At 45.0% G+C, this 25674-nt stretch overlaps 1 protein-coding gene and 1 long non-coding RNA gene across 2 annotated transcripts in view; one reads left to right on the top strand and one right to left on the bottom strand.

Annotated features, from left to right (window-relative positions):
* Nucleotides 1–11679, top strand: part of htr2aa (5-hydroxytryptamine (serotonin) receptor 2A, genome duplicate a) — a 23685-nt gene extending 12006 nt beyond the window's left edge. The window contains exons 2-3 of the mRNA XM_035173744.2: nt 2202–2402; nt 7609–11679. Coding sequence (XP_035029635.1) covers nt 2202–2402; nt 7609–8471 — 1064 coding nt within the window. The 3' untranslated portion in view covers nt 8472–11679. The remainder of the gene's footprint in view (nt 1–2201; nt 2403–7608) is intronic.
* Nucleotides 11004–13717, bottom strand: LOC118119634. The gene is made up of 3 exons (XR_007034778.1): nt 13630–13717; nt 12701–12969; nt 11004–11641 (listed from the first exon to the last, which is right to left on the bottom strand). It is a non-coding gene; the product is annotated as an uncharacterized LOC118119634 (long non-coding RNA).
* Nucleotides 13718–25674: the final 11957 nt, after the last annotated feature.

Genomic DNA, 25674 nt, shown 5'->3' with positions numbered 1-25674 from the left:
TCGTCTCTGTTGTGTTGAACATTCACCCAGATTTAAACTTCCCTTAGGGACGCCTGCAGGGATCGAACCTCTTCATGTCCACGTCCTTCTGCAAATCGATGCTCTGCCGCTCGCTGGATGAGTTGAAAGCCTGACCCACTGTTCACCTCCAGTTATTCTCCTGTTTCCTCACCGGGTCTCCAGCTTCTCTGCTTCGTCCTTTAACTGCACTTAAGATTCACAGTGAGTCCATGTGAGGACACAGCAGGACAATGTGTGGAAGCTTCCCAGAGAGCGAGTGGACGTGTTGATGAGGTTTCTAACACGTGACGGACGTGAAGCTGGAAGAACACAAACATCTCAGGATGAAGAAGAGGAGCCGTACACGTAGAAGACGAAGACATCCACTTGGAAACACGAGGAGATTCCAGATCTTTTGACGTCATTTGAAACCAGAGATCTCTGCTTCATTTTTTTTGTTTGGTCCATCCACTAACATGGAGGGGGCGGGTTTATCAGTTATAGAGCTGCTAGCCACCAGGGGGCGATCCAGCTGATTTGGCTTTGCTGTCATTTCGTCCATCTTTACCAACACTGCTTAGGGAACCACATCCTGTTTGGGTTCATATGTGGCCCAATCATTTGCAGAGAGTATTTTTAATATTTGTATAGAATATATATAAATATATAATATTCTTCTCCTGAGATCTGCCGCTTCATAAATAACTAAATGAAGTAATTGCAGCGCTGACTGGGTCTAATTGGGTTCAGGTCCTGAGGCTCGTTTCCTGTGCTCTGACTCAGAAGCTGCTGAGGTTTCTCCAGCTGAGGGAACTGAAACTCTGACTCGCGGCTCTTTGAGAGGAACGAGGTGACGGAACCACAACGTGTGAAGCTGCAGCAGCAGTTTCCTCTCAGCAGGTCGCTGGCTGGCACTGGTTTTCTGCTTCTTCTATGTGCGGGAAAGAAAGTGAATAATGTGACACCTGAACAGTCCAGTTCTCTCCGTGAGGAGGAGGACGTCCCTGCTGGAGTTCTTCAGGCAGAGCCTCATGAAAAGGTCTCAAACCTGTGTCGCTGCACGTTTCACTGGTTTTAAATGGATTTCCTCCGTCCCTGCAGCCGACCACTGTACCTGAGCTCATCCATCACAGTGGAAACACTCAAGGTTTAAAGTGAAGCTGAAACATAAACTCTCTTCACTGCAGTTTCTGACCTGAACTCCAGATAATCTGTGATCCTGAAAATAATAATCCTGAAATTATCTGGAGTTCAGTATCTTGCAGCTTTAAAGATTTAATATGTCAGAATTTCTTCATGTAAACTCGACAGAGGAAAGCAGGAGCAGGAGGAGGCGATAGCCGAGAGTCTGGCAGTGACCATGGCGACATCGAGCGACATGGATGAGTCATCTCCTCCCAAATAATAAAAAAGGGTCGTCACTCACCTGTTGAGTGGAAGGAAAGACTCGGGGGCGTCTGTGACGATCGGCCTCTAATCCCTGAGCTCCACGTCTATTTCTGTCCACGCCCGCAGGTGCATCCTGGGAGATGGTGACACCGCGGACATACAGTTCTATCAGATATCTAAAGGGTTCATTATTCCTCAATTGTAACGAGAGTCGTCATTGGTCCAGAATCTAGACCAATGGAAATCATCCTGAACCCAACGCAGGCCCTGCCCACATAACAGAACCACCTGCTCTCTGATTGGACAGCGGGCTCTGTTTTGCGATTGGAGTTCGCTGCTCAATCAGATTCCGATGATGATGTTTTCAGCCTCTAAATCAGACAGTAAACACTTTCTGTCAGTAACAGTTCCAGCTCGTTGTCGCTCTGTGTACGTGAACGGTCATGTGACGTGTGTTCTGAATAGAAAAAGGTTCACATCTAGGATCTGGTTTAGTGTCGTTTTCTTCAGTCGTTTCAAGACTCCTTTCACTCGACTGTATTTGGAGACGTCTCCAGGAGCAGGAAGACGTGTGATGTGTAACCTCCGAGTTCAGTGTGCAGCACCTGTAGTGATGTGGACGTATGAGTCATCTCCTCCTTCACTGTGGTCACTGTGTAGTTATCTGCTCAGAGTGGAACCATCAGGTGACTCAGCTGAGATAACAAAGATCCAAGGATAGTCCTGTGATTTCTAACTGGACTTTTAGCTTTTCTATAGACTGTATATAAAGATGATCAGTGACTTTTACTTTTCATGTCTTCATCTTCCAGATTACGGGTGGCCCCTCCCCTCTGACCTTTGTCCCATCTGGATCTACCTGGACGTCCTTTTCTCCACAGCGTCCATCATGCACCTGTGCGCCATCTCTCTGGATCGATACATCGCCATACGAAACCCGATCCACCACAGCCGCTTCAACTCCCACAACAAGGCCCGAGTGAAGATCATGGCAGTGTGGACGATCTCAGCCGGTGAGGACACACTTTAATGTTTCTGTGCTTGATGTTGAAGTTGATATTTACCTGAGAACTTTTAGTGTTCATTGATATTTAGCAGTTTTTATGGCTGTTAAGGATCAGCTGTTTTATTAACATGGTGGAGGCGGGGTTTATGACCCTTACTGCAGCCAGCTACCAGGGGACGATCCAGATTATATGGCTTCACATTTAAAAGCTGTTATGTCGTCCATCTTTATTTACAGTCTGTGGTTTATACCCTGAAACCCTACAGATCAGTCGTCTTATAGAATTTGCTACAGCCTCCGAACACACACCGTGTTTATGTTTTAAATCAGGGATGTGACCTGCATCTAAATCTCAGCTTCACCCATGAGTCACCGTTAATGTTCTGGTAAAATAAAGTCTGGTCATAACCGAACACTTCATCTACGCACAAAACTGTGAAGGAAACTCGAGCAGTCGTCTCTCGACAAGATGTAATTTTCCTTTCAACTGACGTTTATGACTCCATATCATTTTTTATGGAGACAAGGGAACAATCAGCCCTGATAATTGGCTGCTGCCGGCCTGGCTGGTTTCCAGCTGCTCAGGTCAATGGACCTCGATGAGCAGGAAATGTAATGATGGGCCCTGCAGCCACCGATGGAGGAGGGGGGGGGACGAGCGCCGACCGAATTAGCTCCGCCGTTATTCACACTCGCCGGGTGAAAAAAGGAGGGAAACAAAGAACAGCATGAAAGTCGTGTGTTTTGGTTTCAGATGATGAGGTTTCAAATCTGCAAAACCAAACCATCTGTTCCTCTCTGAGCAAAGATGAATTATTCAAACTAAAATGTCCTTTCTCCTGTCCTAATTACTTTGTTTTTCTCGTTATTAGCTGTCATGTTTTCGCACTAAGCGAATTAAGATGAGAAATGCGAGCGGAGCCGTTGGTCCGGTCCTGAGATTGTATCAGTTAAATAGATGACGAGACGTCGTAGCTCCACGTAAACAAGGTTTAGTTTCAGCAGATGTAACTTAGTTATTGTGATTTTAGAAGAGAAGAGAAGACACAGGCAGGAGAGTGATGTCAGATCTACAGAATTAACTACATGAGACACATGAAAGCTGCTTCTCTAGATAGTTTTCATCAAGATCCATTTATCATTCTCAAAGAAATCCACGAGAAAGTCAAAAGATCTTCCTGGAACCACCAGTTTGTCCTGATGAGTTTTCACGTCTCCTCCAAGAGGTGAAACATCTTCTTCATCTTCATCTCCTGAAGATCTCCTGACCTGGATGAGTGAGAATGTTCAGATATGAAAACATTCACAGACATGAAACAACAGGAAGACAACGTCTCTCCTGCTTCTGAGGTGAAAAGATGTGAGACGGAAAAAGGAGGATTTGATGTTGTCGTCTCATATTCGAAACCAGTTGAGTGAAGACTCACTGATTATGATTCAAAAACAACAGGATCCATATTTCATCATCAACCAGACAAACTGTTGCATCACTTCAGTCTGTTTGGTGAGAAACAGTTTTATTCTCCGAGCTTCAGGCCTGAGCTGCTGCATCGAGTGACACACAGGAAATAAACAATTGTTTTTTCAGTAAAATACGGATGTGAGGAGTTTTATTAATAAATAATAAGACATCTGGCTTCATCAACAACTCGCTGCTCTACGTCCTCTGCCAACGACTCAGAAGTCATGAAAGTCTTGAACGAAACATCTGGAGCAGAAACGGTCAGAGACGAACGAGTCTCGGTGCTGCTCGATGATCCGACAGGTGCCCGTCAGGCCGTCCTCCCCTCAAACAATAAAACGCTGATGTTACCATGGCAACCAGATGAAGCTTCATTCATTTCATCCGTTCAAACAGAAAGACTACTACCCCCCCACCTGACAACACGCCCACGTCAGACGCCGTCTACAAACCAATCAGAGTCAAGTATAGGTAGACGCAGCCCAGGCAGAGGTGATGACGACAGGACGTACGTATGTCAGACAAAATTCTTTAATTAATATAACTGATCGATTGGAAACCTTTTTAAAAAACAATTCATTTATTAGATGTAAAAAAACAATTGAATGTAAACATAGAGGAAGAGGAGAGAAGATGTGAGGACGGATCAGAGCTGTGACAGAGGAAGAGTATGAATATGAATCAACAGTAAAACAAACCCACTGAAGTCTGTCGATAAAACATAAGAATAATAAAACCATTGAAACAAGTAAAAAAAAAAAATTGTTGGTGGAGTCAGAGGTGGAGGATAAAGAATGGGGGGTGGACATCAACTTAATTCCTCTCCAGTTCCTTTTTATTTTATACAAACTTTATTACACGAACTGATTGATCAGTTTGAGTCGTCAGCTCTAACGTCTTCCAGCTCCTCTGAGACGTCGCCGCTCACTTCCTGCTGCATCATCAGCTCTGTCGCTCTGCACGCCAGCGGCTGCTGATGATGGTGCTACAGATGCTGAGTGAACGTTTCCTCCTCCTGCAGATCCGAAACGTGATGACTGATTCGCTCGTCGTTTAACTTCGTTTAACAAATAAATAATACGTCTCCTGCAACTCTGCACATTAAACTGCTGGAAGTAAACAGTGCAGGAGGAGACGTGTTCTATATGATCAGTTAGCGTTAGCTTTATGAGCAGTGACTGAGCTGATTGGTCAGAGCCGGGTTGTGGGGGACGACACCCTCTGTCCTGGAGAACTGGACCCACACAGAGAATCCATAGAGTTTACACTGAATCCTGTCTGCAGAGGATGGTGAAATCTTTACGGATGATTTAACGGCCTCCTGTTTTTTCCGATTACATGTGGTGTCAACTTAAAAAAATACAAAATAAACTGTGGATCCTGTGATTTAGTTTGTTTCATCAACTATAGCAGCACTGGCTCTCATTAGGGCCGGGGGGGTTGTTTAATCTTTGGTTAAATCCCCTACCGCCTGCAGCCGGTCTAAAGTCGCCAGTTAACGACATGTGTTTGTACTGTGGGAGGAAGCCGGAGAAAACCCACACAACAAGAAGAACATGTCCACAAAGAAAGACCCTGAGCAGTTTGCACTGAGACGCTCGTCCTCTGATATGTTCATTTCATTTCGGTTCCACTCTCCCACTCAGATTCTGAGCGTCACACATTTTAACATGTTCAAGCAAATGACTGGAGGCTGAACCTTAAAAAAAATCTCTGCTGTGATGCAACCGAGCTGAAGCTCCACTAAGTCGACAGGAGGGCGAGCTGAATAATGTGATGTCAGCGTGGCGGGCAGCAGATCCCGCCCTCAGGCGAAGTCACAGCAGGCCAAACACGCCTCATTACCACGCTACGCTGCGCCGCCCACGAGTGCAGTGAGATTATCGTAGCGTTTAGTTATTGGGGCGAGTGTTTTATTTGGTTTCTCCTCATCTTCGTCAGGAGGGAAACGTGGTGGCGTTAAGTCAAGCTGTTAATGTTCCTGCGGGGGGTCGTGGTTATGCTCTGATCCGATTGGACGAAACATCTGGATTTATGCATTGTTGCACAGGGGGGGGGCGTACGTGCACACACACACACATGGTACATGATGATAAAGATTGTGAGAGAGAGAGAGAAGAAATCTGAAGTTATTTAATCCAGCACAAAACATTCATGCATTTTCTGGAGTTGATGGTTGAAGCTTCAGTGTCAGGACGGAACATCGCTCCAGGAAGAACTCGGATTAGGAGGCTGATACACATTGATTTTATTTCTTCCTGATTTAGGACGTTTTTCTTTCTCAGAGAATTATTTAAGAATCTTTATTAAAAAGATATTAATGAAGCAGATATTTATGAATTTGTGTGATTTGATGCGGATCCAAATAAAAATCAGATTCCGGGGGAAATTATGCGTGGTGTCATGGGGGATTAGCTTTTTTTAGTCTTTTGTCTGTGTTGTTTCTAAAATCAGATTCCTACAGGAGTTCTGTGTGTTGACGCTTCCCGTGAGCTCATCACAGGAACCTCCTCTTCCTCACGTCCTTCGTCTCTTTGTGTTCTTCACCTTCACACCTCAGAGCAGCAGCAGCTCCAGAGAAATAAGAAGAATTTACACGAGTCTTCTCTGGTTTGTTCACAGTTGTCAGAGCAGATTTTCTGAAACGTGGTCTGATCAGTTTCCAGGCTGCAGCGTTTCCCTCCAATCCAGAGTCTCCTTCATCTCTGTCCCTGTGTCTCCTCCTCCTCCTCTTTCATCTCCTCTGCTGCTTGTTTTTAAGTCTTTTATTTCATGTATTTAGAGCAGAGAGGTTTCATCAGGACGAGGAGGAATCGACCTAAAAACCGTGATTTGTGTGTGTGATGGATGCTCGGAGGATTTATCTGCAGAACACAGTGAATCACTCGTAGGAACAGTGTCACCCGACAGATCACCTGAGATCAGCTGGATATGAAGCAGAGAAACGTTTATAATCGCCATCATCACGTCCATCACACTGTGATGAACATTTAAACCCACACACACGTTCTCTGGGATTTATGACTGTACGAGGACGTCGAGCTCGAACATCTTCACATGAGCAGATGTTTCAGGCTCTGACACGTCTCATCAGTGTCAGTCACAGTGAGGGGGCGCTGACGGGAGCGTTTCTCTTTCACTGGTTATTTAAAGCAACAGTTTGACATTTTGAGAATTAAGTGAGTGACGCTTCTCTCCTGCAGTGGTCGGATGTAACTAAGTATATTTACTCAGATACTGTACATATTTCATGTTTCTGTACTAAAGTGGATATATTTTCAGATCATTTCACTTTTACTCCACCACATTTACCAGTAAATATCTTTCTATCTCCAGACACCTTTCGGAATACGTGGTACAGGAATCGAAACGCTGACACGTGTATACACACACACTCTCACAATCAGGTCAAGTGGTAAAAAAGGACTTTGAAAGAAAAAGAGAGAGGATGTTCTTCAGACACTAACAAATGCATAGTCCTCAAATTACCCTTGGGTCTGTGAATAGTAAGTGTGTAGTCAGGTCAACTGTCCATTAATACCACATAGACCAACACACACACACACACACACACACACACTCACACACACACACACACACTCACACACTCACACACTCACACACACACTCACTCACTCACTCACTCACACACACACACACACACACACACACACACACACACACACTCACACACACACTCACACACACACTCACACACTCACTCACTCCTGCCTCTCCTTCCTCTCTGCAGGGATCTCTATGCCGATTCCTGTGCTGGGACTCACAGACCACTCCAAGGTGTTCAAAGATGGCAGCTGCCTGCTGACAGATAACAACTTTGTGCTGGTCGGCTCCTTCGTGGCGTTCTTTGTGCCCCTCACCATCATGGTCGTCACATACTTCCTGACCATCAACGCCCTGCGGAATGAAGCCACCCTCTGTCTGGACCAGCTGGTGCCGCGGCCCAAATGGAGCACCACGTTCACCTTGAGCTTTTTACCGCAAACCTCGCTGTCTTCTGAAAAACTCTTCAGACGCTCGCTGAGCCGCGAGGCCGGCGGCAGGGGGAGCAGCGGCGGCCTGGGAGGCGAACGTGGGAGCGTCTCGGGCTCGCTGTTCGGACGCCGCACCATGCAGTCGATCAGCAACGAGCAGAAGGCGTCCAAGGTCCTGGGGGTGGTTTTTTTTCTCTTTGTGGTCATGTGGTGTCCGTTCTTCATCACCAATGTGCTGGTGGTGGTGTGCGACCCGGAGGTGTGCGACGCAGGACTCATGGGAGGTCTGCTGAACGTCTTCGTCTGGATCGGATATTTGTCCTCCGCCGTCAATCCGCTGGTCTACACATTGTTCAACAAGACGTATCGTGCAGCTTTCCTGCGCTACGTTCGCTGCCAGTACCAGCCGCCAAAAAAACCTCTGCAGCTCATACTGGTGAACACCATCCCGCCGCTGGCGTTCAGCTCCACCCACCTGCCTCTGGGCGAAATCGCAAAGTTACGAAATGGAGCTGCGCTCTCTAGTGGTGAAGTGAGGGACTTCTCTTTACCCGGGAAGGAAATATTATCGTGTAAGTCGGACAAAAGCCCAAAAGACGGGGATGAAAGCTGCGTGTGACAGTGAAACTCTGAGCTAATCATGGATCAGACCATTTAACCTCTGTGGTCACTTCTTTCTTCTGAGAGCAAAGACTTTATAGGTTTTAAAGACAAAGTTCCACAGACAAAGTGCCTCCCCGTCTGGATTATAGAATCACTGAGGTCCCGACGTCTTCAGAAAACTGGGATTATCGTAAAAAGCTTCATCTTTCAGAGCAGCTTGAAACGTTCTGATCCTCGTTATCAGTCTGGATCCAGTTTCTATATTAAAACACAGAAACCTTCTGATAACCATCCACCCCAGAATAAAGTCATCAGAGATCGTTTCATGTAAAAATCCCTGAAGTCTTGGGTTTTGGTCTCGGTGCCGTTTCAAAGCTTCTGCCAGAAAATCACATTAGTCCTGGAAAGTTTTCCCTCGTTTTTTAAAGAGATTGACTCGATCGATATCTTCCAGTTGGATCATGAAATGACGAAGAAGAAAAAGAGGAACAGTCGATGCAAATGATGCAAAAAGACACTTTTAATAGAAGCGCTTCAGAAAAAAAGTATAAAATAAGGCTCATTTCATTTCATTCAGCTGCAGTGACCTCAGATGCTCCTTCATCCTCTGGCTCCCCAGCCTCAGCCTCCTCTACCTCCCATCGAACCTTCGGGTGGATCAGCCAGGATGAGACTGGATTTCCTGCTGCTCGGTCAGATCTTAGTGTCGGAGACGTGGATCAGGAGGAACCGGACAAAAGGCTCCGGCTGCTGCTGTGTTTTCTGATGGAAACAAAAACATTGTGTGAAAGACGACGTTAGAGAGAGACAGCGAAAAATGAATTTATATTTGTATTTTGTGAATATTTGTACATGATGATCTTTGTTCCTGATGTGATGCCGTGTGATGATTGTAAAACGAGTTTGCAGGAAACGAGAGGATTCAAGTGCAAATGTGTTTGTTGTTAAAGTCACTTTTTATTGTGTTGTAACTGACGGTCAGTCGGTAGATGTTTAAACATCATTTTAAAATGTGATGATATTGACCTGCTGTATCAGAACTGACAAGCTGGAGTGATGAGTGACGGTGCGTTTTGCCATGGATGTATCATCACAATACTTCACAATACTTCATAATACTTCACAATACTTCATAATACTTCACAATGCATTTTGAAACATAAGAACCTGTGGCAGCGTCAGGACGATGCTGGTCACGTGAACACATCCTGTACACGGCTCCGGATCCGACCGAACGTTGAATGAATCGTTGTCGTTAAACTTTAACAATAAGTCAGGCACAATAAAACTGATTGTTTTTAGTATCTGAGAAAAGTTTTACTGACAGGAAACCCCCCAAAAAGTCTTAGGACTAAATCCTTAAACTTTAAAAAATAAAAGAATAATAATCACCAACATCCAACAAACAACAGAAGGTTAATCGGTCAAAATGAACAAAGAAGACTTACAGACACATTATAACCAGCAGGGGGCGATGATACAACTTTTACAATCAGTGACAATCAGCGACAAACAGAATTAATCTTATCTGCAGACTGAGGTGTCACATCAGCTGTTTCACTTATGTCTTGTATATTATCGTCGTCTGCGACAAATGTTTTTATTGCAGTACAGCGTTTGGCCACTGGGACAAATCAGCACTTCACACAGTTCTGCTGCTTTCACACAAAACGTGAGATGAATCTTCGCTGCGTCATTCACACAAGTTTAACGCAGGATGATTTGTTTTTAGTAAACACAACGCGGTACTATTCGTCCACTCTCCTCCAGTAAAGAGGAGGAGGCTGAAGGGACCACAGCTGCTGCTTGAACCTGTTGTTGAAACGCCAGAGAATCAGCAGCGTCATGTGAAGGTCCAGTAGACCACCAGGGGGCGCACACAACTCAGGGAATTTGATCCTGAGGCCGGTTTGATGACCTGCTCGCTCAGGTTGGTGCCAGAATCTGTCTCGATCAGTTTCATCCTAAATGCTGATCGGGTTTCGCGACATTGCATCATTCAAATCTTTCGCTCAAATTCTAATATTTTAACTCAAGAGGATGAACTGAAAGATTTGCATCCTTACGTCTCGATCCTGTTGCATCACACAGACAAGGTGCACACATCAGTCCCACACAGTGCATCCATGGCTCGTTCAGTGGCGACCAGCGTTAACAGAAAACCAGGAAGAAACAGGAAGTGTGGCGGAGGAGAAGAGGTGGAATGTAAATGTAAAGAAGAAAAAGGTTTCACATATATTGGAAGTGAACTGAGACCAGATGTCTAACGTCACAGGATCCAGGTTGATAAGTTTACTACAACAGTCTTTTTAGAAACAGTTAAAATGTTCTACTTTAAGAATCATCAGTCACTTTGTGAAGCAGCGGCTCATCCCAGAGGTCAAAGTTCAGCTCAGGGTTCACGTCAGGAAGAGTCGACGCTCGTTCCACTGAATAAAGTCTGAGAAACGAGGAAGAAGCAGGAAACGTTCTCATCTGAACAGCAGGTGAACGTCAGAGGAAGAAAGAGAAACACTCAGCAGGCGTCTGCTTCAGATTTACATTCAGCAGAGCAGCTGTTTCTTCTTTACAGGAACAAGACTTGGTCTCTGTTTGTCCAGTGAACCAAACTGGTTCAAACGAGATGCGCAGCACCAAAGTCCTATTAGATAATCACACATGATCAATATCTTGTGGAAAGACGTTAATGCAGAAAATGATTCCTGCTGATCATGAGCAGCAACGATTTCATTATGACATTTGAAGGTGAAAATAAAACCTGAATATCTGAGCATCTGAAGTCGTTAGAGCTGCATCAACACATTCAGTACTTTATCATCACAAGATATTTATTGTGTTAAAACCGTTAACGGGACTTTAGCAGATTCATAGTATTCACATTTGTTTCTGTGGGGAAATATACTCACAATATTTGAAATATCTGTGTCATCTTAGTTTTTTTTATCCTTCATGACGAAGGTTTCAGAGTGTGTGTGTGTGTGTGTGTGTGTGTGTGTGTGTGTGTGTGTGGTGCAGCTGTGTTTTAAATCTTGTTCCAGTAGAACCTACCAGACGCAGTGTTTCTGTTTGTGAAGGATGTGAAGTGGACCATCAGCTCCTCGCTGCTGACCACTGGTTCCTGCAGCTCCGTCTGTTTCGATGTTTGATGGTCACGTCTCTTTTCCATGTGTGGATCAGTTTCTGCCTCTTTGTTTTCAAATCAGAGTAAAAAGAAAGAATATGAAGACGTTTCTTGGTTTTTATTCAGTCGCTGAATAAAGTGTGTGAAGATAAAGAAAAGTCTGAAGAAATGAATCTCGTGACGTCTGGTGACTAAAACCTTGATTCATAGCCCCACAGGTCCCCCAGCATGGGGCCCCACAGGTCCCTTCAGCATGGGAACCCACAGGTCCCCCCAGCATGGGGCCCCACAGGTCCCCCCAGCATGGGAACCCACAGGTCCCTTCAGCATGGGAACCCACAGGTCCCCTCAGCATGGGGCCCCACAGGTCCCTTCAGCATGGGAACCCACAGGTCCCCTCAGCATGGGACCCCACAGGTCCCCCCAGCATGGGAACCCACAGGTCCCTTCAGCATGGGGCCCCACAGGTCCCTTCAGAATGGGCCCCACAGGTCCCCCAGCATGGGGCCCCACAGGTCCCTTCAGAATGGGCCCCACAGGTCCCCCCAGCATGGGGCCCCACAGGTCCCTTCAGCATGGGGCCCCACAGGTCTCCTTCAGCATGGGGCCCCACAGGTCCCTTCAGAATGGGCCCCACAGGTCCCCCCAGCATGGGGCCCCACAGGTCCCTTCAGAATGGGCCCACACAGGTCCCTCAGCATGGGGCCCCACAGGTCCCTTCAGAATGGGGCCCCACAGGCCCTTCAGAATGGGCCCCACAGGTCTCCCCAGCATGGGGCCCCACAGGTCCTTTCAGAATGGGCCCCACAGGTCCCCCAGCATGGGGCCCCACAGGTCCCTTCAGCATGGGGCCCACAGGTCCCCTCAGAATGGGCCCCACAGGTCCCCCAGCATGGGGCCCCACAGGTCCCCCCAGCATGGGGCCCCACAGGTCCCTTCAGCATGGGGCCCTTGAAACACAGTGAAAACAGAACTTCAACAGACGAAGACGAACTAATGAAGAGATTCTCAAACTGAGTCACGACTGGAAACCTCCGCTCTACACATCTACACAACTACACAACTACACGCCTACACAACTAAACAACTACACATCTACACATCTACACATCTTCACAACACACCGGATCATTTCCAGGACAGATCCCCAGACACAGCTTGTTGTGTTTTGATGCCTCCTCTCTGGCAGCACCTGGAACCGGAGCTGCTGAACCACATGAAGAGCGTTAGCGGGAGACGGAGACGGGAAGTTAGTGTCGAAGCCACGTTCCTCAGAGACGTCCTGCGTCACAGCAGAAGAGACGTTCCTCAGAGACGTCCTGCGTCACAGCAGAAGAGACGTTCCTCAGAGACGTCCTGTGTCACAGCAGAAGAGACGTTCCTCAGAGACGTCCTGCGTCACAGCAGAAGAGACGTTTTTAATCCCACAGGACGTTCTTGTGCTAGTTTTGCTCCAGAGTTACATTAACAAAGAATCAAACCAGAATGAAGTCAAGTATAAAATGTAAAATGTCTGAGGAGTAAATGTGAGACGACAGTGAACGATCCTCGATCACAGTATTTAAGCAGAACATTTCACCCCCCCCCCCGCTGCGTCAGTGTTGCTGCAAGTTGCTTTAGCCCCTCCAACTCCCAGCATGCACCTGGGTGGGGGGGTTATAGATATGTCCTCATCACTCTTATCATATGTGATCATATCTGGGGGAGTGATGAAGTCGGAGCCGAGACGCCGAACACTCCCCCAGTCTGTGAGAGCTCACCAGAGTCTGAACACGATGCTCTGAGTCATAATCCATCAGCCTTGTTCTGTGTGGTCGAATGTCGAACAGCACAAGTCTTCTGATTGGTTCACCTCACACACACACACACACACACACACACACACACACACACACACACACACACACACACACACACACACACACACACACACACACACACACACACACACACACACACACACACACACACTTTTCTATTCTTGTTTCATTTGAGTTATAAATTATTCAAACAGGAATCATTGAATATTCTCCATTGCAGCTCACTCACTCACTTTCAGGTGCAGAGAAGAATTCTTTAAACTTCGTCTGTCCAAAGAAAAGACTAAATGTGGTCTGAGGTCATCTCAGGTCAGGTTGTTGTCAGGAGTAAGAAGTTTGTAAGTGGTTTTAAGAAGCAGGAGGTAATTAAAGGATTCCCCACAAATCCCTCTGGAGACAGACGTCGGCAGAAGAGGGGATTAATTACAAACCAGAGAGGAAGGAGGGAGAACGAGTGATGAGACGAGAGGAGAGAGGGGAGAAGAAAACGATGCAGAAGAGACAACAATAAAAAAGGTGAAGAAGCAGCTGAAGAGGCGAGAGATGGAGGGAGAAGATGAGAGGAGGAGAGGTGGATTTATTTAAGTGGAGGTGAAGAGGGTGAAGGGGTGAGAAGCCAGAGGAGAGGAAGAAGAGAAGTGAGGTCAGGAAACGAGTCAGCGGAGGACAAGAAGATGAGAGCAGGTGAATGAAGAAGAGGAAGGTCAGAGACGAGGTGATGAAGGGTAAGAACATGACTCAATGTCTGTGTTTGACAGATTTTATGGCTTCTCTCCTCTTTTCTCCTCTTTCATCCTCCCTTCACTCGTCTCTCCTCCCACACCATCAGCTGAAGGTGACAGGCGGTTTAGAGTTCTGGATTTAATCCCTCCTCATGTTCATCAAATATTCCGTCAGAGCTTGAAATACGAGTTCTTTACATTTCTACATTTCACTAAACTGCGATGTTCAGTTCCCATGGACTGATGTTACGAGTTGTGGTCAGAGGGGGGCAGTGTTGAGTACGAGTGCGTCCTGAGCTGCGGCGTGACGAGCTTTCGAATGTTTATCAACTGCAGCCAATCGATGCGTCCGTCCAGCAACAAAAACGAAGGGTGGACCTGTCCCAGCATCTCCCAGCATTCATTGCACTTCAGTGACGAAGAGGTTATTGAACAGTAAGTGTTAAGACGTCTGATTCTTAGGTATCAGGCTTCAACTAGAACAAACAGCAGTAGACATGTTTAAAAACCAGGCGGCATTTAAACTTATCTCACCGTGTCCAACTTAAGCTGTGTTGCTAGGCAACAGCAACGAGGGCAGGACGAGCTGGTGACATCACAGCAATCCTCTGTAGACCAGACCAGGTCCACCCAGTCCACGGGAGGCGTCTTCCTCTGTCCTCTGAAGCTCCTGAATTCAGACGGAGGACGGGGTTGTGGGACAGTGGCGAGGGGCGGAGGACGCCACTGATTCAAATACGAAGATGAACATGTGACGTTTGTGATTCCAATCAAACGCGTGAAGAGAACTGATCTCTGTGAGGCCGGATCCACATAAAACATCTGCAGGAAGTGAATGTGGGTCCGTTTTAGAAACATGTCCAAACCAACAGGATTTGTTGTTCTTGTTTAGTGTGTTTTTAGTCAAATATTCATTATGATAATATATTGTATAATGTATATGTGTATTTATAGTGTTTTTAACGATGCTCACACACACTTAGGAGGGGTTAAAAAAAAGCAAATACAAGCACATAACTCAATCAAATACACATTTAACGCAGGAGGTGAGTTTGGAGTTCTGAAGGAGAACAGTTCAGTGAGACCTCGAAACCCTGAATAAAGAATCTGTTACGTCTGCAGCTCAGAACTTTCTCTATCAGCAAAACACTTCATCACAATAACTGTTTGTGTGGCAGCTAATTTCAAACATTTATATTCTTTTATTGTCTCGAGCATCATCCGGACACAGTCTGAGTGTAAAAGGGCCGAGGCGGCACCTCCCATCATTATCAGGGGGACTTGAACCAATTATCCAAAGTGAACAGTTATATTTCCTCACTAATGCGTTGAGCTGACAGAGCGACCACACGACCAGCTACTTTAATTTCACGCACTCTGCTCTCAACAGACACTTTGTACAGAAACTCATGACATTCTCTGACTTCTGGGAAATGAAGGTCAGAACGTGAGGTGGTCTGATACAAATGGACCTGAATGTTGTCAAGTTAATGATGATTAATGAATGATTCAATAAGGCGGAGTTTATATACACATCACTGCTGATTGGACGATACCTCTGACACACGCACAGAACCACAGATTCTGAAGAAACAACTTTACCGATGAGACACTTTTAGTTTTTAGCTCAAAAAGGTTCATTTCTCAATTTCTTTTAAATAAATACACACAATACAATATGTGTGTAACGCTTCCTTGGCCTCAGTCCCTGAGCACTGGGTTCTTTAGTTTCTAAACCAGTGGATGTTTTACAACTACTATCAACCGTTTGTGATATGCACTGTTCACAACTCACGTGGAATTAACCCCCTAACCCTATATGAAAATAAATTATTTATTAAACAAAAACTAAATCAAATGAATGAAATCACCTTCTGTTGCATTGGACGTCTCACAGTTTCTTTCCCACACGTAAATACAGGATAAGCTCTTTAAATATAGAATAAATATACAAGTGAAAATGTCAAAGATCTTTAACCTGACAGATTTTAAATGTGTTACTTCAAACACAATGAAACAATAAGCACAGACGCTGTTACACATAGAAAATGAAAAGCAACATGAACCCAGTTCAAACCCAGTTCAAACCCAGTTCCAGGCCTGAATGAGGCTGAGAGCGGAGGGACGTGAACTCAGTCCGTCCTCGTCCTGGAGGCCATGACACTCAGTTCCTCCTCCTTCCTCTGGGGACACGTGACCCACAGCTACAGGCCCACCGGACATGAAGAAGACATCCGGTCACACGGTGCGATACCTGGGGATCCCGAGCTAGCATAGCTTTAGCTGAATGCTAACAAGATGCTACACAGCAGGCTAGTTTCACAGGAGTCAGCTCCACAGTACAAACACTGGACTGTAGCTAACACCCCCGACAGACACTTCACGTCTTACACTGGACTTCCTGTCGCTCGGCGCCACATTAGGAGAAACACGCCCCCTGCTGCTGTGGTCAAACACTTCCTGTTCCTCCATACCTCTCCCTTTAGTCCCGCCCCTCTTGACCAATCAAAACTTTAGAAACGTGATGTCACTCTAAATTGACCAATCAGAGGCAGATAATACACCTGAACTAATCAGGATAGTGAGTCACTCAGACTGTATATAAAGAGCCCCCACAAAACAAGCTTCAGACGTTACACATGATTATATTATTATAATTCTTATCGACACTGTGGGGACTGACGACACGTGGACGACAGATTCAATCCTTCAGGTCACAAAACAAACGTCTTGAAATTGACTGGACGCAGCAGAGAAAACATCTGATTGGTCTCTGGAGGAGTTTCTGAGAAGCCTCTGAAGGTTTGTTATTGACTTCGAGGATCTCGATGGTTTCAGTGAAACAATAGAACAAAAGCAGATATGAAACCAGAGGACATCTTATCATTCGTTTACTCCTGATGCTTCTGTGTCTTCTCCCCGAGGACACAGGGGTTATTTGACTGTGTATCTGAGCGTTCAGCTCTGCTGCTTCATTGATCGTCATCTGCACGCCGGCTTTGCTCCATTCTTCACACAGCGTTTAATCTCAGCAGGAAGATTTTCTCACTCGATTCAAACCACAGAGGACGGCGGATTGATCTGTGACTGAGAGTTTCCCTGGATGAGTGAGTCGGCTCCTCTCGTTAAGGCGTCGAACTTCACAAATCAGATTTACACTGAGTGGAAAGTTTATCGTGTGAAGAAATTCATCTTGTGGTGACGTTTGATTCGGACCCGTGGATCACAACATATCAAATATAACCTGAAAAGTCCTTTTAAACAAATATGATGCATAGTTTGATTTGTTTTGACATCGGAGATGAAAACAGAAAGAATGACAGCACCAGGGGGCGATGAACACCCTGCACACATGTTGAATATAGGCCAAGATTAATGATACAGACATTTTTTACCAAATTTACCAACTTACCAACTTGTGCCTGTGAACACAAAAACATCCATGAAGTGAAATATGGACACACAATATTTAACAGATTCTCCTGATCTGGACTTTAATGTGACGCTGTGCAGTAAAATGAACTTCAGATCATGTTCTTTGGTTGTGTAACTTTGCTGTGAACTTGATTTGATTGTAAACTGTCATCGCTGAAATCCCGGTGGACTCATTACTCGACAACTTTTCTCTGATTTTATATTTCGTGTGCTGATATGTTCAATGTTAAAATGAAAATTGGGAAACAGTCCTCTGTGGAATCAGATTTCTGGAACAAGCTCAGGGATATTTTTAAGTGTTGATTATCACATTTTTATATCAGAACGTCTCCTCGTTTGAAGACGATTCCCCCGGAGAGAGAACTCCTCTTCACACAGCCCGGCTTTCATTATCTGAGGAAGATGAGGGGGAGGAGGAGGAGGAAGAGGGGGAGGAGGTGGAGGAGGAAGAACTGACTGACGTTTGCTTCTATAAAACAACTAATGAACAAAAAGAACAAGAGCTTCACTGAATCCACAAACAAACATGAGTTCACATAGAACAAACTGTTTTAACTTCAACTCAATCGAACCAGACGAGATCAGCGCTGCTCCTCGTCTTCATCAACAAGTGAGTATCTGAGTTTCCTCTGCAGGGACCAGGTCTGAGTTCACTTACAGTTAGTCCATTCAACATCTATGAGGCATCCAGTATCTTGCCCAAGGACACTTCGGCATGTAGATGGGGAAGGTTGAGGATCGAACTGACAACCTTCTGGTTGGAGCGCTTTACCGTCCATGTCCCATCTGCTAACATGGAGGAGGTGGGTTGATGAGCTGTACTGCTGCCAGCCACCAGGAGGCTTATATATATATATATATATATATATAAAACTTTTTACTGTGAGAAGTTTTAATAATCAGTTTGTGATATTAAAATGTTTTTACAGTTATGTTTTATCTTGTGATTTTTGATGACACACAAACACTCGGCATCGAACAGTGTTCAGATAAAACTGCAGAGCCACAACTGAGATTAACTCCAGATTACATTAATCCTGCCATCTTCAGTCTGTGTTTACCCACAATTCATAGCTTCACTGCTCCGCTGGCGTCTTTACAGCAGATCAATAAAACCCTGAGCCTCCAGCAGGGCGGCGCTGCTGACACATTACAGCTTGACCTCATGTTCCTGACGAGAAACAAAGGAAGAAAATAATTTAATAATTAGGGAAAAATGAACGATAGAAAAATAAAGACGAGAAAATGATGTGGCCGCTCACAGAGAGAGAGAGAGAGAGAGAGAGGTCGTCATGGCGACTCCATTCAGGGGCTGCTGGGAAACTCTGGATAATTGGCCCTGTAAATAAAAGAGAAACAAAACAATACATACAATTAAGAGGGAACACACACACACACACACACACACTCAGAGTAATGAGGCCCTGGTGTTAAATGTGTCGTATGTTGTGTGTTTGCTTTAATGAAAATGTTCCTGTCGTGTGTTTATTTTCATTAAATTACATTAAACAACCTGAAATCTGCACCAGATAATAAAACAGCTAAAGAAAAAGTGTGTATGAACAGATCATTATGACCAAGGACACACACACACACACACACACACACACACACACACACACACACACACACACACACATAGTATACGGAAATCTACAACCACACTGCATGTATCATTTCAAACTTGATTTTATTGAAGAAATGCAGTGAAGACATCTGAAGCTCTGCCTCACTGCTCCTGGTCCTCGTGTTCATGATGCTGGACGGACGTTCTGGAGGTTTCTGTGTCCACGTCTGAGAGAGAATCTCCTGCTGCGTTGATCATGTGTGAAATACAAACTCCAGAAACACATGGAAATGATAAATACTTGCCTGTGAATATTTTGCCATTTTGTGACAGTTTCAATAAAAGATTTGAAAACATCTGCAGCATTTTTCAGAAAAAAGTGACATCAGACGATGATTTCATCCTCGTCCTCATTCTTCAGCAGGTTCAAGAGAGAGTTCACTGCCCCACTGAGCTCGACCACAGATCGCCATCACCCCTCGGACCCGCAGCAGCGTCCCACATCTGTCTGAGGTCAGTGATCCTGCTCCTCACACATCTGGACCTCCTGAAAATGGAGGCGTGGAGCAGGAGTTTGGAGAAAAGCTTCAGGACGAACGAGAGGAGTCCTGATAAGCCTGTGAGGGCTGAGGTTGAAGGAGAATGATCGATGGACTGATGACGGACTCACAGCTCAGATCAGCTGCTCCACACATTCTTCTCTCCTGCTTTCAAGATAAAGAGTTTTTCCCCTGAGGCAGTTTCCGGTAAATGATTAACCCGAGTTCTTCTATAATAGGTTTTTAATATTTAAAGGCAGAATGACTCCGGTGTGGCTCGTGTCACATTAAAAATTAAATGTAGCTAAATTGAAATTCAAACAGCTGTGAGAAATGAATGTTTGGAACCTCCAGCAGAGACATGGATTCTGATGTAATCTCTTAACTTTCAATGAGGATCAACAGGTTTACAAAGATGTAGTTCAAGTCAGTCACGGTAATATGTTATTTTTAACACTCATCCCGGTTGCTATGGTTACGCCTGGTGGAGTTCTCCAGCCTCTGAATCAGAGACTTGTGTAAACTGGTCTCGTTTTAGTTTGAAAACTCTGGGGTTGTGTTCTAGTCGTTCTCTTCCTGGTTGGTTTGAGTTAAAGTTAAATGTGTTAAATGTGTCTGTAAATAATCTGACGCCCTAAATCCAAGTTTTTTTTTTTAATTCAAATCAATAGGAATAGATTTTATTTAGACTTGACTGACAAAAAGAGCTGAAGATCATGGAGCCAGTCACAAAACAAAATCAGATAAACATGAAAGTAATAAGAATAAATCATCTGGAAACCATGAATCTATTTTCAAACGTCATGACAATACATCCGGTAGTTTGAGACATTACTCTGAAGCACGTGTGGACGGACTGACATTAGAATTCATGGAGCCTGTAGCGTAATGAACGTAATAAAACCAGAGGAAGGTGACTTTCATCTTTATTGGCAGCGACATCCATTCATCACGTCTCTGCAGAGAGAGACCAACTCTCCACTGAGGAACGAGTGTGTGACTTTAACCTTCAGGATCCGTCCTGTGACAGTGAATGTTCTGATGACGGCTCAGTCTCAAGCTGTTCTCAGACCTGCAGCTCAAATCCAGAGACTCGTCTCCAGAGCTTCTCCAGAGTTTGTGTTTCACAGCTGAACAACACAGCAGCAGGTTTTCTGCACAGACTCGTTCACAGCATCAGATCCTCCTCATGGTTCAGGTGAGAGGGGGGGCAGCCGGGTGCAGCAGACAGAGACAGGAAGTGACGTGTTACCTCTGCTGCAGAGGTCACGTGATCATGTTTACATCACCTGACACCGTCGTCAGCTCTGATCACGTGTTGAGTGACTTAAGAACTACAGCTGCTGGTTGGATCGGTTTCCTCAGAGGATAAACTCTAAAGAACCAGGACATTACCACCTCCTGCCAAATAAACTGTTCCAAGCGTCACCATGACGTCACGCACTGGTTTGTGAGCTGCTGTTCTGAAGCCTCAGTTTGACATTATTATCAGCGCCATCTTGTTTTTTCTAAACCCGAAGTAACCGTATTTGGAGAAGCAGGGGGTGGAGCCTGACTAAGAGCTTGCGGACACGCCCACCCACACCTGTGACCTGCTCCTATTGGACAGTACTAGCTGTCAATCACACTGTGGTATCCACCCCCGATACATCCGCTGCTTTATGGTCTGTTTGACTCTAAATGATCATTATTCACTAAATGAACATCAGCTGTTTGAAGAAGACTTGAAACTAGAGACTGAGACAGAAACTCCTGAATGTTTACTGACGTTATAAAGTGAGAAGTAGAGTCACTCTCTGTAGACTTCTATAGAAACTACCAGAGGAGTCGCCCCCTGCTGGACTCCAAGATGAACTGATGAGTTTTCAGTGGTCAAACAGTTAAAAAGAGGATGTGGACTGAAACCACAGGGAGTGATTCTAGTTTTACTTCCTGAATGTGGGCTGATTCGTGATCATGAACCATTTTCTAAGTGGAGCAGGAAAAAGTCAGAAAACAAAGTATTAACGTATTTTCTTATTGCACAGAAAGACAGAACAAACAGTTTAAATGTATAGTTTTTATTTTCCAAAAACACTTCATGTACTTTAAGGAGCTGATGTGAAAGCAGCCGCCACATTTATACGTAGAGTTGATATTCGTGTACGATCTTTAGTGCAGATTGATGGTTTGTGTTTTATACACAACTTCTCTGCCGAGGACGTGAAACTGCATCTTTGATTCATTGGATATAAACCATGAGTTTATGGATGGAATGAAACGACCTCTGCTGCTGACACATTAACGTGAATAAAGAGAAACACAGTCTGTGACGTCCATCAGAGCTCTATCTACATCCTCCTCCAGCTGCTGCTCCGTCACTTCAAACATCACAAACTGTTCAGTGAAGTGTTCCTGCAGTAAATCTGCAGCTCGTCCTGATCAGAAGTGGAGACGGGCAGCGAGCAGAACGAGGACAGTTTCAGACGTAAACTCCTGTTCACGCTCTGACACTTTGACTGAAAAGACCTTCACGTTAACAGACTCACTAACAGACGCGCTGCAGCAGCTCCAGGTTAGAAACACAAAATCACGTCTAATAAATCTGTGATGATCAGCTCTAATAAACACGGACGTCTCCACATCAGATCAGATGAGGTTTTTATTGCTGCTGAAAGAATCATGACTCATCCAGAAACTTGATCTGTCTGCACAGCAGGAGTCAGTTTATTAGGAACAGAGCGGCCACACGTTCGTACGTGTTTTCAGAAACCATGTTTGTTTTGATTGTCAGGATGAATGAGAGGAAACAAGCTGGTGTTGAAAACTATAATTTACACGTCATAAATGTGGTGAAATGCTTTTAGAGACATTTCTGCTCCAACAATTAAAGTCCTGTAATTTATTTACCAGTTTTTTCTCAGACTCACTTCTCACTGTCTCTCTAATTATTCATATATGTGCATATTGAAGGTCATTTAGTCTGTAATCAGGGTAAACAACCAATAACCATGAGTCAGTGACACAAGCTACAGATATGAACTGCCGGCTTCAGGCACTAAAACAGAAGCTGCTGGGTTCGAGTCGGGCTCGGCTGGTTCTCTAGCATCTGACTCACCAACTCCCGTCAGGATGTTTATCAGAATTCACATATTTGATGCTGAGTGACGTCACGTGAGATTCGTCACGACTCATGATGTTGGTACGCTCAGTTTTACAACTTTCAACTGTTCATCAGTTAAAGGTCTGGACCTCAGTTTGTGATCTCTGGAACAGGATTTAAATAAAGAAGAAGAGGGCGTCTCCTCTTCCTCCAGAAATGAAGCCAAATGATCTCAGATACAAACGCTGCCATCTTGTGGTGATGACGTCATTAGCAGTCAGAGCCTGTGCAGTCGTGATCGTGGGGTGGAGCCGAGATATCAAGGTCCCACCCACACACCTGTTCAACCAATCAGGAGTCAGTCTCAGTCTCATGAAACACAATGTGTTGCTCTCACTTAGTGTAAAGAGTCGGTTCTGGTTACAACAGAAGAAAATACCAGCTCACAGCAGGAATCAAACCCCTGTCGGCTCTGTCCGCTCCTTTAATTGACTCGTCTGGTAAAGGACAGGCCATGAAAGCTGGTTAGCTTCGTCCCAATCGTCGCGGAGTCGTTTAATCGATGTGACCGTTTAAAGGTCGTCTGACGTTTTACTCCGAGCTTCTCTGCGAACACCTCACAACGCAGACAGCTGACGTCCAGCATGAGTCAGCCCAGCGGGACACAAACGTCCAGCAGCTTCTCCACTAATACGACGCTGAACAAGTTTTAAAATGCTAATCGCACTCATTGCATCATTGTCGGCCGCAGTCGGCAGCTGCTTTTAGAGAAACAGGAGAAACATCTGTAAACAGCAGGAAGCCACATGCTGCCGGTGTTCAGTGTGCTCAGGAGCTTTTAACACAGCGACACGTCTTTACAGATACAATAATATGTTTTAAAAAAGGATCGGGTGTGTCGGACAGATGAATCTTTTAAAATGTGCACTTTAAACATTTTTAAACAGTTTGAATTGAGTACAAATTCAAACCATTTTAAATGAACCCCCGGGCTCTTGTGAGTCCCTCAGGAGAAGGTGGAGACCAAACATGGAGGAAAAAGAGGAAACACTGAACCTCGCTGTCAGACGTGGTTTTAAAAAGTTCATAAACGGATCGATGAAGAAAGATAAAAATTTTAATTAAATCGTGAGGGAGCAACATTCAGCCGTTCTCTCCTCCTTCTTTTTCTGTTCCCTGAAATAAAAACTCAAATTACCTTCATGATGTCACGGATGCTCAGGTCGCCACGGTGATGAGCTGAAAGAGCTGCTGGAGGCTCCAGATGATACAATTACATCTGTAACAGACCATAATATCATTACATGGAAACACAATGAGAAGGGACATTAAAGACTGAACTCGTCAGGATTTCATCTTTTTCCAAAAGAAATCAAATTGATTCGATGGAGGAAACATAAAAATCCTTTTGTTAACCTGATGTTTTATAATGTAAAACGTTTTATTGTGTAACGACTTCACATGTGTACACACTCTGACTCAAACACACACACACACATGTACACACTCTGACTCACACACACATATGTACACACTGACTCACACACACACACACACACATACACACACACTGACTCACACACACACACATGTACACACTCTGACTCACACACACATGTACACACTCTGACTCACACACACACACATGTACACACTCTGACTCACACACGTGTACACACTCTGACTCACACACACACGTGTACACACTCTGACTCACACACACGTGTACACACTCTGACTCACACACACACATGTACACACTCTGACTCACACACACATGTACACACTCTGACTCACACACACACACATGTACACACTCTGACTCACACACACACGTGTACACACTCTGACTCACACTCTCACATTCAGGTGTGACTCAGTCACAGGAATAAAATACCTGAAAGTGACCGAAGGAATCGAACCTCAGGAGAGAAAACACGACTCGTTCACGGTGAAAAATACGTTTATCGTGTTTGTGTGTGTGTGTGTGGGGGGGGGTTAGCTTAGCTTAGCATAAAAGATGTGAGACGCGGAGCTTCCTGTTCGTAATCTGCATTCGTTGTTTTCACATTTGTGAAAAAATTACAAATACAAATCGAAAAACAGCAGCTCCAGAAATCCCGGAGGCGAAGTGAAGCCAATAATCGATCACAGGACAATCGTCAGACCCAAGTTCACAACTTTTCAAAATAAAAGCTCTGTAATTCTGAGCATTATGAAGCATTGCAGAAAGAAAACGAACGTTGTGCTTTTACTTTGAAGACACATTGGCAAACAGGAACTGATTCTATGGATGTTGTTGCCATGACGCAGATCAGCTCCTGTGAGTGAGAATATGGTGAAATAAAATAATCACATTATAAAACTGATCTGCTGGATATTGACTCAGTTACTGTAGTTTGTCTGAGGACCTAGAAGAAGACATGTGAATCAGAACATTGTTCACATTTCAGTATCTTATTCAGATTATTGTCTTAATCTGCTTGATATCAGAATCCTGTCTCCATGGAAACGGAGTCGTGAGTCCCCCGGGTTCTTTGACGTGGATCAGAGCCGACGTCAGGTTTGTCCTTTTGTCTCGTTGTGTCACACCTGCAGCTCTGATGGGCCGCGGCCGACCACGACATGATGGCGCCCCCGCAAAAAAAAACCCTGTGGCCAAAATGTCAGAGTGATGACACGAGTCTCTGTGAAACCGAGTCTGGACCTGATCCCGCTCTCACATCACAAACACAACCACCTCATGTTCGCTTTGCATCAACTGTCGCTGCTGCACATCAACGCAGGACAAGTTGTCATGGTGACACCTGCAGCTTCTTACACAAAGCAGCTTCTACCCAGAATCCTTCAGTTCAAAGTGTGTGTCTGCAGCCCTGATCCCAGCTCTGCTTTAAACAGGATATAAATAAACAGAGAGACGCTGAATCACTTCA

The sequence above is a fragment of the Hippoglossus stenolepis genome, chromosome 13, assembly GCF_022539355.2.
Source record: "Hippoglossus stenolepis isolate QCI-W04-F060 chromosome 13, HSTE1.2, whole genome shotgun sequence".
NCBI classification, from domain to species: domain Eukaryota; kingdom Metazoa; phylum Chordata; class Actinopteri; order Pleuronectiformes; family Pleuronectidae; genus Hippoglossus; species Hippoglossus stenolepis.
The sequence above is the reverse complement of the archived record's forward strand: the minus strand, read 5'-3'. Positions and strand labels throughout refer to the sequence as shown.